General features: G+C 41.5%; 1 protein-coding gene across 1 annotated transcript in view; it reads right to left on the reverse strand.

Annotated features, from left to right (window-relative positions):
- The window catches only part of obscnb (obscurin, cytoskeletal calmodulin and titin-interacting RhoGEF b), a 598,125-nt gene that overhangs the window by 568,320 nt on the left and 10,754 nt on the right, over positions 1-19,051 (reverse strand). Inside the window, exons 2-3 of the mRNA XM_072254438.1 lie at positions 14,070-14,339; positions 10,759-11,019 (exon numbers count right to left, since the gene is read on the reverse strand). Coding sequence (XP_072110539.1) covers positions 10,759-11,019; positions 14,070-14,339 — 531 coding nt within the window. The remainder of the gene's footprint in view (positions 1-10,758; positions 11,020-14,069; positions 14,340-19,051) is intronic.

Genomic DNA, 19,051 nt, shown 5'->3' on the forward strand with positions numbered 1-19,051 from the left:
ACTACCCACAACACCCCCAACCTCTACATTAAGCTCCCTAATAAGATCTGGGTTATTAAACACCCATTCTAAGATAGCTTTTCCCCGAGTAGACTCAAGCACGTTGCTCGAAAAAGCCATCTCATATACATTCAACAAATTCCCTCTCTCATGATCCAACACCAACCCGATTTTCAGAATCTCCTTACATATTGAATTCCCTGATTACAATTGTGTCATTACCCTTGTTACATGCCTTTTCCAGCTCCCTTTTCAATCTCAACCCCACATCTTGGCTACTATTTGGAGGACTATATATGATTTCCAAAATAGTTTTATTTTAAACTTTGCAGTTTCTTAACTCCAATCTCAAAGATTCAACATTCTCCGACCTTACGTCACCTCTTTCTGAAGATGCATTTCCATTTCTTACCAACACAGCCAGACCACAGCCTATGCCTTCCTGCCTGTCCTTTGATGTTAAGCTCCCAACTATGGCCTTCTTTCAGCCATGACTCAGTGATGCCCACAACGTCATACCCACCAATCTCTAATTGCACCATGGTTTGTCCACTCTATTCCAAATGCTACGAGCATTTAAATACAGCACCTTTTGTCCTGCATTCTTCGCCCTTTTGAATTTTACCTTTGTGGTACAATGTAACTCTTGGCTCTGTCTGCATTTGTACCCAATCATTGGCCTGACCTTCCTTACATTCATGTTACACCCATCACCTACTTGTAAACCTGCTGGCTCATCCTCAGCTCTCTCATACTGGTTCCCATCCTCCTGCCATATTAGTTTAAACCACTCCCAACAGCTCTAGTAAACCTGCCTGCAAGCATACTGGTCCTTCTCAGATTCAAATGTGACCCGTCCCTTTTGCAGAGATCCCACCTACCCCAGAAGAGGTCCCAGTTATCCAAAAATTTGAATCCCTGCCCCCTGCTCCAATTCTTCAGCCACGCATTTATCTGCCACCTCCTTCTATTCGCATCCTCACTGCTGCGTGACACAGGCAGCAATCCCAAGATTACTACCTTTGAGGTCTTGCTTCTCAGCTTCCTTCCTAAATCCCTGTATTCTTTTTTCAGGACATCCTCCCTTTTTCTACCTATGTCATTTATACCAATATCTACCACGACTTCTGATTGCTCACCTCCTTTTTCAGGACATTGTGGATGCATACAGAAACACTGGGGACACTAGCACCTGAGGCAAACTACCATCCATGTTTCCTTTTCGCATCCCAAGATTCGCCTATCTGTCACCCTGACTATAGAGTCTTCTATTATTGCTGCCATCCTCTTCAGTTCCCTACCCTTCTGAGCCACAGGGCTGACTCAGTGCCAGAGGTACGGCCGTCATATGGTAAAAGTTACAGGTGTCAAGGGTCATGAAGTGTGTAAAGTTACCACAATTACATAGAAGGTTCTTGGGAAACTGAAAGGTCTGAAGGTAGATAAATCACCTGGACCAGGTGGTGTACACCCTAGGGTTCTGAAGGAGGTATCTAAAGAGATCGTGGAAGCATTAGTAACGATCGTTCAAGAATCACTAGACTCCGGAATTATTCTGGAAGAATGGAAAATTGCATGTCATTCCACTCTTCAAGAAGGAAGAGAGGCAGAAGAAAAGAAACTATGGGCCTGTTAGTCTGCCCTCAGTAGTTGGGAAGATGTTACAGTCAATTATTAAGGATGAGGTCTCAGGGTACTTGGAGGCATATGATAAAATAGGCCATAGTCAGTATGGGTTCCTCAAGGGAAAATCTTGCCTGACAAATTTATTGGAATTCTTTGAAGAAATAACAAGCAGGATAGATAAGCAAGGAGAATCAGTTGATGTTATGTACTTGGATTTTCAGAAGGCCTTTGACACGGTCCCACACAACAATAATAATAAACCAATTTAATCAACTTTAAAGTTATCATGGAAAAGGATAGGGATGGATCAGTAATTAAGGTCTTAAACTGGTGGAGAAAGGAAGGGTGGTGGCCAATATTCCCTCTAATTTATAATGACCAGTGTGCGCAAAAATCTTGTACTGTACAATTTTTTGCCCAGTGACATGTGCGCACTGAATAATTTCTTCAATAAAAACAGTATAAATAAGCCAGTTCTAAAATCTGCAGACAAATCATCGCGAACCCCACGTTGTCAACACCATCTGCATCAGAAACTGGAAAAGGAAATGTAATTGTGTATGACTGAGAAATATACTTAACATGCCAACAAGGTAGAGGATGACGACCTCTTGTGCACAGTTCAAGTTCGTTTGTGCACTAATAGCAAAAGATGTGTGGACGCACACATGCACACACTTTAGAGGGAACATTGGCAGTGGCCAATTTCATTAACATAAGGGAGGACTTGGCAAAGGTAAATTGGGAGTATCTACTTGCACTATGTCACCATTTGCACAGTAGCAAGAATCCAAAACCATCATGCTCTTGTCAACAGTAAAGCCAAGGATGACAACTATAAGGAACCCCTAGATGTGACAGCCACTAAGAGTTGGAGAAAGAGAAGAAAAGCATGCGACAGACAACAATTAATGGGGGAGGGCCTGTCAAGAGTAGTAAAATTTCAGAGAGGTCTTTAAAAAGGAAAATCAGAGTGGATGTGTGCATGGAGCCAGTAGATGTAAGTGAGGTTCTAGAAAAACGTTTTTCATCCGTATTCACAAAGGAAACAGATTCTGTATTATGAGAATTCAGTCGAGGAATAGGTGAAAGTCTATTGCAGTTCTCTGTAAATAAACAGATGATTCTTGATTCAGGCTGAAAAGTGGATAAGTCCTCAGGATTGGATGAGATAGATCCCAGGCTGCTATAGGAAGCAAGGAATCAGATATCTGAGGCCCTAGCTGAAATCTCTTAAATTTTGCTGGAAATAATTGAGATACCAGATAAGCTGAGAACAGAAAACATTGTTACACACACAAAATACTGCAGAAACCCGGCAGGTCACCCTGATAGAAATGTCACTCCACTCTTTAAGGTAGAGAGGCAGAAAAAAGGAAATCATAGGCCAGTTAGTCTGGCCTCAGTGATTGGGAAGACGTTGGGGTCGATTATCAAGGATAAGGTCTCAGGGTACTTGGAGGCACATAATAGGTCATAGTCAGCATATTTTCCTCAAGAGAAAATCTTGCCTGACAAATCTGTTGGAACTCTTTGAAGAAATAACAAGCAGGATAGACAAAGACGAATTGGTGGATGTTGTGTACTTGGATTTTCAGAAGGTCTTTGACAAGGTACCACACAACGCTGCTCAACAAGTTAAGAGTATATGGTGTAACAGGAAAAATACTAGCACGGATAAAACAGTGGCAGATTGGCAGGAGGCAAAGAGTGGGAATAAAGGGAGCTCTTTTTGGTTGGCTACCTGTGACTAGTGGTGTTCCACAGGAGTCTGTGTTGGGACCGTTTCTTTTTACATTATATGTCAATGATTTGGACGACAGAATTAATGGCTTTGTGGTCAAGTTTGCGGACGATGCAAAGATAGGTAGAGGGGCAGGTAGTGTTCAGGAAGTAGAGAGACTTAGACAGATTAGGAGAATGGGCAAAGAAGTGACAGATGAGAAAGTGTCTGGAAGTGTATGGTCATGCACTTTGGTAGAAGAAATAACAGGGTTAACTATTTTCTAAATGGACAGAAAATACAAAAATCTGAGACACAAAGGGATTTGGGAGTCCTTGTGCAGGATTGTCTAAAGGTTAATTTTCAGGTTGAGTCTGTGGTGAGGAAGGTAAATGCAATAATAGCATTCATTTCAAGAGGACAAAAATATAGAAGCAAGGATGTAATGTTGAGGCTTTATAAAGCACTGGCGAAGCCTCACTTGGAGTATCATGAGCCGTTTTGGGGCCCTTATCTAAGAAAAGATTTGCTGACACTGGCGAGGGTTCAAAGGAAGCTCATGAAAATGATTCCAAGATGGAAAGGCTTATGATATGAGGAGTGTTTGATGGCTCTGGGCTTAATCACTGGAATTCAGAAAAATGAGGGGGGATCCCATTAAAACCTGCTGAATGTTGTAAGGCGATAGTGTGAATGTGGAAATGAGGTTTCCTATGGTGGTGAAGTCTAAGACTAGAGGACACAGCCTCAGAATAGAGGGACACCCACTTAGAACAGTGATGAGGAGAAATTTCTTTAGCCAGAGAGTGGTGAATCTGTGGAATATGTTGCCACAAGTAGCTGTGGAATCAAAGTCATTTGGTACACTTAAGGCAGAGGTTAATAGATTCTTGATTAGTCAGGGCATGAAGGGACACAGGAGAAGGCAGGAAATTGGGATTGAGAGGGAAATGGATCAGCCATGATGAGATGGTGGAGCAGACTTGATGGGCCAAATAGCCTAATTCTGCTCCTATGTCTTATGATCTTATGGTCAGGCACCATCCAATATACAGTTGATTAGAGAGGGCGAGAAAGGAAGGAATCTGATAAGGGAGTAGAGTGGACCATAGGAGAAAGGAAAGGAGGAGGGGACCCAGGGGGAGAGGTTACAGGCAGTCAAGAAGTAGTGTGGGAGAATAGAAGAGGGGTTGGGGGAAGGAAAAATCTTTTCAAGGAAGGAGAAATCGATATTCATGGCATCAAATTGGAGGGTACCCTGACAGAATATAAGGTGTTGATCCTCCACCCTGGAGGTAGCTTCATTGTGGCACAAGAGAAGGCCATGGACCAACAGGTTGGAACGGGAATGGGAATTAAAATTACAAAGTTTAGCCACCAGGAAATTCTGCTTTTGGTAGATAGAGCAGAGGTGCTCGATGAATCGGTCCACCGATTTGCAGTGAGTCTCATTAATGCAGAGGAGGCTGCATTAGCAGCACCGAACACCCTAACAGATTTGCAGGTGAAATGTTGCCTCTCCTGGTAGCACTATTTGGGGCCCTGAATGGAGGTGAGGCAGGAGAATAGGCAGGTGTAACACTTTGGCTGCTTGCAGGGAGAAGTGTCAAGAAGGAGATTAGTGGGGAGGGTTGAATGGACAAGGGGATCACCGAGGGTGAAATCCCTGTGGAAAGCGAAGAGTTGGGGGGGGGGGGGGGGGGAGGTAAAGATATGTTTGCCGATAGGATCCCTTTGGAGTTGGCAGAAGATGCAGAGAGTGATGTATTGGATGCAGAGGCTCATGGGGTATTAGGTAAGGACAAAAGAATTCTATCACTATTGAGGCAGTGGGAAGATGGGGTGAGCATGGATGTTCGAGAAATGCAGGAGGTGCAGGTGAGGGCAACATTAATGGAGGAGGAAGGGAAACACTGTTCTTTGAAGGAGTAGGACATCTGTTGTCCTGGAAAGAAAAGCTGTACTATTTGTCTCACCAACATAGTAATTGTGTTAACGTAAGCACCCTTGGCTCAAATGTTCACTGTTCTTTTTTTTGGAAAATGTGAAATTAACACAAGTAAAGGAAAAGATTTGGGGAAATTTCGGACCAGAAAGGACCAGAAGAGATACATTGGAAATTAGTATTCAACCACTATTATTAATATTTTATAACAACTATTATCATTATTTAGTTTAATAGAGTGGAATTACAATTGCACATAAACAACTATTTGAGCGCCTAATTATTTTCTATATTATCTCAACGTGCACTTGTGAATGTACAAGTTAATATGGATTTACCCATATAAAAAATGGGAAAGATTATACATGTGAAAAAAAGTTTGTGTATTACTTGTGAATACCTTATCCAAGTAAAAATATAATTTTAAAAAAAAGGAAAGGAAAGCTGTGTCTTGAGAACAGATAAGGGAGAGACAAAGGAACTGAGAAAATGGAATAGTATGTTTAGAAGAGACAGGTTAGGAAGAGGCATAGTCAAGAAAACCATGGGAATCAGGAGGAATTATAAAAGATGTCAGTTGACAGTCTGTCCCCAGAGATGGAGACAGTGAGATCGAGAAAGGGGAGGGAGGTGTCAGATTAGACCAAGTGAATTTAGGGACAAGATGGAAGTTACAGGCAAAGTTGCTGAAGCAACCCCAATGTAGTCATCAGTACAGCAGAGGGTAGAGTTGGGGAGCAATACCAGGTAAGGCTTGAAACATGGACTGTTCTACATAGCCAATGGAAAGGCAGGCATAGCTGGGGCCCACTAGAAAACAATGGTCCCGTTTTTAAGAAAAGCCGCATGGGAAGAGCCTTTAACAATAGACCTTACATCTTCACACCTGCTGCTGGGGAAGCAGAGAGTCTTAAGGCCACACCCACTCCCAGCATCACCCTCCTGACTAATGCTCACTCTCTCAAAAATGAAATTGAAAACCTCATAGCAAGATTGCAGTACAAAAGAGACATCAGGAACTGTTGGGTACGCTGCCTCACAGAGACATGGCTCACCCCCAGCACTCCGGACATACGCTCCAGCCCAAGGGTTTTACCTTCTACTGCATGGTCAGTAGCATCATAGAGTCATAGATAAGTACAGTGCAGAAACAGGCCTTTTGGCCTACCTAGTCCATGTCAACTAAGTTAAAGGCAGAGGTAGCAGCATTTGTTTCATGATTAACTCAGCACGATGCACAGATGTGGTGATTTTATCTCAGCACTGCTCCCCTAAACTGTAACAGCTGTCCGTCAAGTGTTGTCTAATCTATCTGCTCAGGATGATTTCCACCATCAATCTGGTTGTAGTGTACATTCCACCAATGGCAAACATCAAGCTGGCACTGGAGGAGCTAAGCATCATGATCAATAATCATGAGACAGCACACCCAGATGCCTTCCCAGATATTTGCAGCGTAATTCAAACAAGTCAGCTTGAAGAAATCTCTGACAAACTACCACCAACATGTCATCTGTGGAATCAAAGGAGCCAATAGACTTGATCACTGTTACACCACCAACACTATGCCAACCCACACCCACACTTTGTCAAGTTTGATTACTTGGCTTTATGTTTACTATACATCTATACAGACAGAGACTGAGAGCCTCAGCACTAGACATGAGAACCGCAAAGGCAGGATCAAGGGGGTGGAGCAGCACTTACAGGACTGCTCTGAATCATTAAACTGGGCCATATTCAGGGATTCTTATTTGGATGAATCCTAAAAAGCTAGTTTTATTTTTATATGTATATTCAATACTGATACTTTTTCATGTGAAGTTATACTTATCATAATTCTTCGACATTTACTAATTTTCTATAGAGCCTACTCACACAATTGTATTCCTGTTATAGAACATAGAATAGTACAGCACTGTACAGGCCTTTCAACCCACAATGTTGTGCCGACCCTTAAACGCTGCCTCTCATATAACTCCCCACCTTAAATTTCTCCATATACCTGTCTAGCAGTCTCTTAAATTTCACTAGTGTATCTGCCTCCACCACTGACTCAGGCAGTGTATTCCACGCACCAACCACTCTCTGAGTAAAAAACCTTCCTCTAATATCCCCCTTGAACTTCCCACCCCTTACCTTAAAGCCATGTCCTCTTGTACTGAGCAGTGGTGCCCTGGGGAAGAGGCGCTGGCTATCCACTCTACCTATTCCTCTTCATATCTTGTATACCTCTATCATGTCGCCTCTCATCCTCCTTCTCTCCAAAGAGTAAAGCCCTAGCTCCCTTAATCTCTGATCATAATCCATACTCTCTAAACCAGGCAGCATTCTGGTAAACCTCCTCTGTACCCTTTCCAATGCTTCCACATCCTTCCTATAGTGAGGCGACCAGAACTGGATGCAGTACTCCAAGTGTGGCCTAACCAGTGTTTTATAGAGCTCCATCATTACCTCAAGACTCTTAAACTCTATCCCTCAACTTATGAAAGCTAACACCCCATAAGCTTTCTTAACTACCCTATCTACCCATGAGGCAACTTTCGGGGATCTTTGGACATGCACCACCAGATCCCTCTGCTCCTCCACTCTACCAAGTATCCTGCCATTTACTTTGTACTCTGCCTTGGCGTTTGTCCTTCCAAAGTGTACCACCTCACACTTCTCCAGGTTGAACTCCATCTGCCACTTCTCAGCCCACTTCTGCATCCTATCAATGTCTCTCTGCAATCTTCGACAATTCTCTACACTATCTACAACATCACCAACCTTTGTGTCGTCTGCAAACTTGCCAACCCACCCTTCTACCTCCACATTCAGGTCGTTAATAAAAATCACGAAAAGTAGAGGTCCCAGAACCGATCCTTTTAGTTTTTACATATTTTTATATTATATATTTTTTCATATACACCTGTAACATTATATTTAACACATAACGCCTATAACCTGTTAAAACATAAATATTGACTGTATATCAGAATAATTAGTACAGTTGACAAAAAAAAATACAACAGAGACAATGGAGGGTGGAGTCTTCTGAGGTAAATGAAAGTCACAAGTGGGCAACAAGCAGAAAAAGGTTGAGAACCACTGAGATATAGCATATCTCTAATCCCAGCTGAAACATAAACTGAGTTGCATGCATTTCAACATAGCAGGGTGAACATTAGGACTCAAATGGATATGAGGATCAAAGGCAAGGCAAATGAAGGAAGATCTTCTGGACCAGGAGTTCCCAGTCTGGGGCTCATGAACCCCTCAGTTAACAGTAAGGCTCCATGGCATAAAAAAGATTGGGAACCCCTTCTCTGGATGACAGAAACATCGATGCTAAATTAGCCTATTAATATTTTGCACCTTTTCTTTATCTGTTCCATGTCCCTTTAAGCCTCTGTATCAATATATAGAAATCCATCATATCCATCACAGCAGGAAATAATATGAATAGCTGTCAATTAAAATTTTTAACCATTATACTTAAAAGTCAGCTGCCTCTGCTTTCAGTTACCCACAATAAACACAATGGTCAGAACTACCAACATTTACAAAAATATTGCACTCTTTTGTCTCTTAATACTCACTGCAGACCTGTTGCTTTTATTTTCATCATATTAAAAAGTTTAACTGCCATCTATAACAGCACCTGCTCGGTATAATTAGTGTCTCAAAAAACTATGAATAGCAAAACCAATGGACATAGTCATTATGGCAAATGACCAGGGCTGATGCAGCAATCAACTGTCCAAAGGGATTTTGTACAGTGATTTTGAAAAGAACTGTAGCAAGATAGGCGATCCCAAACACAATGATGTAATCAAGTAGCACATATATTCTACAGGATGAAACCTGAGTAGGAATAGTTCATGGTAGTCAAATGGCTTGGCTGCAAAGGAAGCAGAACAAACCAAGATGGATCCAGAATAGCACAGCTTTGTGGGCCAAAAGGCCTGCATTGTGCTGTAGATTTTCTATGTTTCTAATAACATCAATCTTTCCGGTGTTTGGTTAAAGAAAATTTCTTCCAACAATCACTCAGGCTCAAAGTATATAGTACTGAAGTAATTCTGGTTTCATCAGCTTCATCGTGGAAACTGATAATACACTGTCAGATTATGTTACCAAGGGGAAACATATCGATGAGAAATAGGAAGAGGTCTTAAGGGACAGCAAAGACAAAGATGCAGGATGGGAAAACTGCTAATGATTCTTGGGCTAAGCCTGGATATACGAAAATAGAAGCGGGTACAAGCAATCTTACTTAGCTAGGTGATGATGGAGACAAATCTGACAAGAATAGTTGCTCAACATTTCAAAGACTGAAGGACAACTTAAAAGGAAAAGCAAAGATAACAGCACAAGGTAAGAAAGTGACAGAGAAATAAACCAGTTAGAATGAGAACAAGGCAAGTGCTGGGGAACAAAATGAAGTTTGAGGCACTGGAAGAAAGTGTCAGATGAAACACTAATGGTAAGGGATATAATTAGCTTGGTGGACAAATACAGAGCTGGATCACGCCTGAGATTAAGGAAAAGAATTCAATGGGTGCAAGTCCATAGCCCCCAGAAAATGGTAATAAAGGGTAACAAAATTCTGTTGTATATTGGGGCGAGGCAGATTTTAACAATATTAGCCAGAAACTTGGAGTAGATTACTTATGGGCACAGGAATATTTAGCAAGTGGGAGGCCTTTCAAAGCGAGATAAGAAGAGTTCAAGGTCTACAAGTTTCTATTAGAGTGAAGAGCGTAGCTGTCAGGGGTAGGGAATCCTGGAATATAAGTAATTTGATACTGCTGAAGAAAAAGGAGGCATAGGTTATGTACAATCAGCTGGGATCAAATGACTTCCTGGAGAAGTACAGGAAATGCTTAAGTATACTTACAAAGCAAATCAGGAGGGCAAAAAGAGATAGCTTTGGCAGAGATGGAGAATCTAAAGAAATTTCATGCATATTAAGAGAAAACAAGTAACTAGAGAGAGAATAAGGTCCCTTAAAGTGAACTTCTATGCATGGAGCTGCTGGAGATGAGAAAGGTCCTCGAAGAATATTTCTTTTCTGTTTGTACCATGGAGAAAGGAACAAAAATTTCACAATTTAGTTAATAAAGATGTCTTGAGGACAATTTACACAAAAGAGGAGTTGAAATCAGTATAGATTAACCATGAACACTGAATGGAGGTGCAGATATGAAGGAGCCAGTGGCCTCCTCCAGCTCCTAGTTTGTTGCGTCTATGTGTTCAAAGGCGAGGAAGTGTTGGTAGTATATTGGGGAAGTTATGATATCTAATTATAGTATATGAAAAGGAGGAGTGAACTCCGGTTGACTAATCCAGCTTTTAGAATATTATATTGTCACTGTATTTATGTGAAGACTTGTATGAACCTGTCTTAGCTACAAACACACAAATAAAACTACTTCTTTTGGAAGAACAAGATAGTAAAAACAGGTGTCTTAAAACTCACATGTTATTGTGAATTGAGTGGATGTTCGAGAGTCATCTGCCAATAGTGCTATTTCTCCAGCGTCTTCCCACTTACAATCTCTAATTGTTAGAGTGTGTCGAGTGCCAGATACAGCAATGGTCATTCTATCATTTGGTTGTAGGTCTTGCCCATTCTTTATCCACCTGATATTATTACAGCCACTACTCAATTCCACACAAAAAATGGCTGTGTCATTTTCTGGTACAGTAGTTTTCCTTGGAAGCTTCTTAACAATATTACCTGTATGAAAAAGATGAAGAAAATTAAAAACATGACCTCCCTATACTATTATGTGATATTTCACTGTACCTAACTGAAACAGTTATAGTCTATAAGATCATCAGTCATTTCTTGAAAATTAAAGACTGACTTTTCATTATAATTCTGAACTTTTTCCAAAAAACAGTAAATGAAACATTTTTAATTAAAACTTCTTTTTTTAAAAAGTCTTCTAATAGAGCCATAGAGTATGAAAACACAGAAACAGGCTCTTTGGCCCATCAAGTCCATGTCCACCTGATCTTCTGCCTAGTCCTATCTACCTGCACCCAAACCACTCAATTACTCATTTCAATGGCCTGATTTATAAAGGTCAATGTACCAAAAGTCCTCTTTATAACCCTATCTCAAGTTCAAGTTTAATATCATCTAATACACACACACACACACACACACACACAGAGTTCCTAAGGTTGTCATACTAGAGGATAAACTCCCGCTACCTATAAAGTGCTCCAAATGGCATGCAACTCTAACAGCCTCCAACAACCAAGTCCAACTCTCAGTCTTCACATGCTGCTTAGCTACTAGGCCTGGCCGAACTGTTTCTATGGACAAGAGAATGGGCAAAGGCAGACCACTGGTACTTCAAAACCAGCTGCTTCGGGCAGGTGGGGCTCATCAGCCTTGGATGGCAGCCCACCTAGGAGAAGAAAAACTCTTGCTTTTAAACTTCCACTGCCTTGGGAAAGGCTTCAGAAGTAAATCTAGAGGAAGAAATGCGGAGTTGGGGTCCCTAAGGCAGTTTGATGTTGTTCACAACTTCACTCTGGCAGATTCTGCGACGACACTGGTGTCAAGCTGTATCGGCCATTTGCCCTTCCCTTGGACCACATCAGTGATGTGGAGAGGGGGAACCTACTGCATGGGCAACAGCTGGTTCTTCAAATTTTCCTGCCCAGGCTGCGCCCTGGAGAGGACATAGTCCACCGGAGGCGCAAACCCATGATCCCCTGGCATCAACGGCTGCCTACTACTACATATATTCAACAAAACGAAACAACCTACCCACCTGTGTTCCAACCTATTCTACAATTAATCTAATCCTTCCTTCAAATCTGGCCCATAAACCTCCATCTTACTTTCATCTACATGCTTACCTAAGAGTTTCTTAATGTCCCTAGTGTATCAGCCTCTACTGTTAAAGAAAACTATCACTGATATTTCCCCTAAACCTTCCTCACTCAACTTATATTCTCCATGTCAGAACAAAATAAATTATACAATATGCTTAATTAACATAACCTGATAATCACCATTGGAATGTAAGGCTGGAATGCAAAATATTTATTTTTCTCCATGGAACTGAAATATAGCAGGACTGACACCCAACTTTAAGTAGTCACTATAGTTTGTAAGATCAGATCATTTACAGTGACAGAAGATTCAGGTCTGTGCAAAGAGTATGAATTTATGTAACTGAGCTAAATAATATAATTAACAGAATAGAATGCAAAATTGTAACAAAATCAGGCAATGAATTGTAAATGAATCATTGCTCTTGAGTGGATGACATTATCAGATTCCCCAGAAAACTCTCACAGATGTTATGCAGTGTATGTATGTGAGTGCGTGTGTGTAAATTCAATTTAAGAACATAATTCTTTGAATAGCATAATATAAATGATGGAGCGATGGCTTCAAGATTTCAAAGCATTTGGTTAATAGATAGCAGGAGCTGAGACTTGGAATGAGAAATAGGGATCTCAGAACAAGAAGTGGGAGACATAAAGAGGTTGTTGCAAGGACGTGGCTGGGGACGAACCCAAGAGCAGGACACAGGCACACAGACAGGGTCGTGAGGTGTTAGCGCAGCCGCGAACGTGGAACAGGTATTCAGGAGAATCTTTACATGAAGACAAGGGTTATGTAGATTATCCAGGGAATGGTGTGGAGCTTAGAACTGGCAGTCCTAAGGAATCAGGAAACGAGGTTTACACACACTAGAATAGACCAATGAACTGGCAAAAAATGACAGTGACTCCAGGGTTCTTATCCTCAGTTCACTGATGGAAAGCAGGTGTGTTGTAATTAATGAAAACTGGGAACAATTGGAAATCAGACCTAATCAAGGAGATAATAGCGAGATGGGGCATTGCTGGACGGGACCATGACAGAGGTGAGTTTTGCAACACTATAAAAGATGCTCAGCAGCTAATTATTAGGTGATAATTGATTGAGTAATTTCCTAACTAGCAGCTACCAAAAAAAAAGTTAGTATCAAGCAGAATGGCCTTTGTGAGAGTGGCAAGTACTACAGTGGGGAGCTGAGGCTTCGGCTCAAGAGGCTTCGGCATGAGAAGCAGAGGCTAAGGTTATACCAGCAATACTTACTAGAATTGCTCGGGGGGGATTGAAACAAGAGTTGCACTGGGGCAGGAAAACAAGTAGAGTGTTTGTGGAGAAAGTAGGTAATAAGACTACTAGCAAAATTGGAAGCTTAAAAGGTTGAGCATGGTGGGACTAACGTTTTGAGTTGCATTGATTTCAGTGCACTGAAACTCAGAACATTATTCCTGAGAACTAACACCATCAACCTGTTCATGGAATTATGATGATATATCATCAGTAGACTTGGTTGTAGGAAGGGCTCAATTTTCCAGGATTCCATTGTTTTAGATGTGATGGAGAGGAAGGCATTAAAGGGGGAGGGATGGCACTATTCAACAGGAAAAATGTCACTGCAGGGCTCAGAGAGGATACAATGAAGGGCTTGTCTACTGAGAAAATTTATGTGAACTGAGGAATAAAAAGGGGATGACATTAATGGGACCATATTATAGATCTCCCAGTAGTCATATTGGATAGGTACATGGATGAGAGAGATATAGAGGACAATAGTCTAGGTGAAAAAAGATGGGATTAGGCAGAAAACCAGGATGCCATTGACTGGACGGGCAGATGGGCCTGCTTCTGTGCTGTAGTGCTCTGACTCTATAACAATTTAATAGAAGTTAACTATTTACCATTTTAAAAACATCTCTGTAATCCAAGTATCAGCAGTGCCTCACCTTTTACTGTCAACTCGCCAACTGTTCTGCTGCCTTCTTTCATTTCACAGATATAGACACCATCATCATCAGTAGTAACATCTTTTACAGTAAGTTTTCTAAAGGTGCCTTCCTCTTCTATTTCATATTTAGCACTTTCAGCTATCTCGGTTTCCTCCAAGAACCAACTGGCCTGTATGGCAGGAATAGGAACTTCACACTGGAGGGTTGCTGTTTCCTTCTCTGCAACTTCAACATCTTTCAATTTTGTCTTAAAGGGTACCCTTGGTTCTGAAATAAAACACAATTATCAACCTGAGTATTTCTACAAAATTGTTATTTTCACTTTGCAATGATTTTGTCATGAAGAATTCTATTAAAGCATATCAAATACATAAAATACTAGAAAGATACTGCCTTAAGAGGAAAAAAATGATAATTAAATCAGCATCTTCATACAAATTGTTCCCTAATAGCGTTTTTTTAAAATTTATTCATTTACAAGATATGGGTATCACCAGCTAAGCCAGCATTTATTGCCCAGCCCTATTTGCCCTTGATAAGGCCATGATGAGCTGCCTTCTTGAACCGCTGCAAATCCCTGAGGTGCAGGTACACTCATAGTGCTGTTAGGGTGGCAATTACATGATTCTGACCCAGTGACACTGAAGGAATGATTGTAGCTATTGTATTGGATAATGTGAATAAAATGGATGAAGCCAGCAACTTTTAAAATTAAATGCTACTTAAAAATATGGATTTCCAAAACACTTTACACAGAGTTCAAGAAATGGAGGTCAAACTAAAGAATGAATGGTGAAAAGCTTGTTCAAAGGGATGCATTTTAAGAAGGTTCTTGTAATCTAGCAAATGTGAAAGATGCCAGGGGGTAACCAGTGGGGGAGTACAGATAGGACTTGTTATTGCAGATTATGGAAATAGGACTGGATAATGGCATGCTGTGAGTTAAGTGGAGTCTGGCTAGTGCATGGGAGGGACAGGAGATATTGTGAAGATGGAATGAAAATGTACCAGAAGTGAATGGAAAGGTCAACCATACAAATAATGATGGAACACTATGTCTTTCACACAAAAGGTTTTAATTGAATTGAAATTTAGGGTAAAGTGGAAGTTAAACAAATTGTTCGACAATGACTGGAAAATATATCGTACTTTGCAACAAACAAAGGAAATTAATTAGGCCAATCCAGTCTATGCGCACTCTCAGCGCATTCCCTACTTATATTACTGTAACTTAATCTTTCTCACAGACCCTTTGGTTCTTCCTGATTCTCCAATCATCCATCAGTGCTAGGGATCAACTTACAGTAGCCTATCAACCAGTGTAAGAGTACCCGAGAGAAACTCGCATGGTCACAGGAGAAACAGCAAATTTCACACATACAGCAATAGCAGTCATCTATCAAACCCAGTTGCTGCCTCTGAACTGAAATAGAAGTAGAAAGTTGTGGAGATGCTGGAGATATTCTGAAGATTACACAGCATCTACAAGGTTAGTAACTGCTATCATTTCAGTTCAACGACATTTCGTCAGAATTGGAACAGACAAAAGTAACAGTTATTGGTGAAAAGTGTAGTTTCAAATGGACCAAGACAGGGGTCTAGACAGATTATGTTCATGGAAGAATTAGCTAGTTGAGTAGCGTCATAACAATTATTTTGCACTCAGTGTCAGCACGACCAAGAAACTGATTGTTTTAGGAAGTGGAAATCAGGTTATTGAAAGTTCTGCTGTGGAAAGAGTCGGCAGCTTCAAGTTTAAAGGAAGTGTATGAGTGTGATGGAGAGTGCTCAGTATAGGTACTATCCCCGACTAGGAGCTGAGGATGCCATCATCTACTTGCTGAACCGTGTCTACACCCACCTGGACAAGCCAGCGAGCACTGTGAGGGTCATGTTTTTTGACTTCTCCAGTGCGTTCAACGCCATCCACCCTGCTCTGCTGGGGGAGAAGCTGACAGCAATGCAGGTGGACGCTTTCCTGGTGTCATGGATTCTTGATTACCTGACTGGCAGACCACAGTACGTGTGCTTGCAACACAGTGTGTCAGACAGGGTGATCAGCAGCACTGGGGCTCCACAGGGGACTGTCTTGTCTCCCTTTCTCTTCACCATTTACACCTCGGACTTCAACTACTGCACAGAGTCTTGTCATCTTCAGAAGTTTTCTGATGACTCTGCCATAGTTGGATGCATCAGCAAGGGAGATGAGGCTGAGTACAGGGCTACGGTAGGAAACTTTGTCACATGGTGTGAGTAGAATTACCTGCAGCTTAATGTGAAAAAGACTAAGGAGCTGGTGCTGGACCTGAGGAGGGCTACGGCACCGGTGACCCCTGTTTCCATCCAGGGGGTCAATGTGGGCATGATGGAGGATTACAAATACCTGGGGATACGAATTGACAATAAACTGGACTGGTCAAAGAACACTGAGGCTGTCTACAAAAAGGGTCAGAGCCATCTCTATTTCCTGAGGAGACTGAGGTCCTTTAACATCTGTCAGACGATGCTGAGGATGTTCTACAAGTCTGTGGTGGCCAGTGCTATCATGTTTGCTGTTGTGTGCTGGGGCAGCAGGCTGAAGGTAGCAGACAGCAACAGAATCAACAAACTCATTCGTTAAGGCCAGTGATGTTGTGGGGATGGAACTGGACTCTTTGACGGTGGTGTCTGAAAAGAGATGCTGTCCAAGTGGCATGCCATCTTGGACAATGTCTCCCATCCACTACATAATGTACTGGTTGGGCACAGGAGTACATTCAGCCAGAGACTCATTCCACCGAGAGGCAACACTAAGCGTCATAGGAAGTCATTCCTGCCTGTGGCTATCAAACTTTACAACTCCTCCCTTGGAGGGTCAGACACCCTGAACCAATAGGCTGGTCCTGGACTTATTTCCTGGCATAATTTACATATTATTATTTAATTATTTATGGTTTTATATTGCTATATTTATACTCTGTTCTTGGTTGGTGCAACTGTAATGAAACCAATTTCCCTCGGGATCAATGAAGTATGACTATAACTATTACACAAACACACACAACGCGCACACACACACACACACACACACACACACACCCATTCTGATGTCCTCCTAATGGGTCCTAAACTGGGTTGGCCTTATGGCGCCTTTCCTGCCATACACAGTGGAATATTCCATTTCTTTAGTAATGGGGATGTGTAAATGTGTATATGTTGTTTTTATATTGTATTTATTGCAGATAGTTCTGCTTATTTTGCAGTATGATTGTAACTACATTGTGGAGTGCATCATATTCTAATTTGTGTGTAGTCTTAACTTAACTTTGTGGGTAATTAAAAATGTTATGTCCTGGTGCCTAATACACGAGGGCTCATCGCTCTCAGTAGGCGAGAGAGATAGATCGGGGCTGTGAGGACTTCACACTCGCCAAGTACAAGTACGGAACTATTATTGTGTTTTCTGACAGAATCTTTTTGTGAATATTGGCATTTTTCTTTTCACTATCTTTGCTAATTACTATAAGTTTGATTTTTGATACATCTAATAAACATCTTTGCACTAAAGTGCTACACAACTTCAGCCATTTTTTTCTTTATTCATAACCACGTATCTAACAGTGGGGTAAATGTTTGTTTCTACACAGAATGGTTAGGTGCCTGGAACGTGCTGCCAGGGGTAGTGGTGGAAGTAAATATGATCATAGTATTCAACAGACTTTTAAGACAGGCACACAAATATGCACAGAATGGAGGTATACGGATCATTTTCAAAGAGAAGTTAATAGTTTAAATTGACATCATGCATGGCACAGATGTTGTAGATCAAAGGTCCAGTTCCTGTGTACTGTTCTAGCTTCCACATTCAAGCACGGGAATAGGATTGTGCTGTGAGCTGGCATAGACTTGGCAGGCTGAATAGCCTCTTTCTATTGCAAGGAAACGCGGGGATATGTATAAGAAATCACTGAGAGATAACCAGCTTGTCAGAGAATGGGTTTGCTTGGCTACAACAAGTTGTAGAAATAAAGAGAAAGAGACCATGAAGGGAATTAAGTGTAAGAATGGTCACTTTAAATGTGAAGTGCTGGGCAGTGGTGGGGGGTGGGGGGAGGGGGAGGGGAGTGGGAGGTTCCAAAATCATTGCAGTTTAGCAGTGACAGGAATGCTAAGGCTCTGTGATAAGAACTCAGGAGTTCAATGTGCTGATCAACATTGCTCAACTTGCAGCTTCTGAGAGGGGTCAGGAAGTGAACTCCAGCATAGACGTTGCATGGCAGAAACATAATGGAAACAAATTTGACTCTGTCACATGTAGTACCTTGGAATGGATGTACAGGAAGGCTTCAATAACCTGTTATCTGAATAATTGGTATTCCCAATGGTTTGGCAGCTGACTCATTGGGTTCTGCTTCCACATTACCTTTAAACTCAGCTAGGGCTTGTTCCCCCCCACCTTTCAAACTCTCCGTGGCTCCATTCCCAGACAGCTTTTAAACTCACCAAGGATTATTCTCAACTGTAGTGACTCACTGGTTTACATCCTCAGCCCCCTACTCTACTCACTGAGCACTCATGACTGCATGGTCAGATTCTGTTCCAACTCTATTGACAAGTTTGTAGATGAGATCACCATAGCGGGCCCAATTTCAAATAACAATGGGTCGCAGTACAGGAAGGAGATAGAGAGCCTAGTGATGTGGTAACATTACAAGAATCTTCCCCTCAATGAAGTTTTACAGCTTCAAGTTCTGAAGAATGAATATCACCGATATCCGTCTTAAGACCATAAGACATAGGACCAAAATTAGGTCATTTGGCTCATCAAGTCTACTCCACTATTCCTTCATGGCTAATTTATCATCCCTTCTAACTGCACTCTCCTGCCTTCTCCCCATAACCTTTAACATCCTTACTAATCAAGAACTACTAATGACCTAGCCTCCACAGCCATTTAAGGCAATGAATTCTCCACATTCACCACCCGTGGGCTAAATAAA

The sequence above is a fragment of the Mobula birostris genome, chromosome 3 (assembly GCF_030028105.1).
Source record: "Mobula birostris isolate sMobBir1 chromosome 3, sMobBir1.hap1, whole genome shotgun sequence".
In the NCBI taxonomy this organism is placed as follows: Eukaryota; Metazoa; Chordata; class Chondrichthyes; order Myliobatiformes; family Myliobatidae; genus Mobula; species Mobula birostris.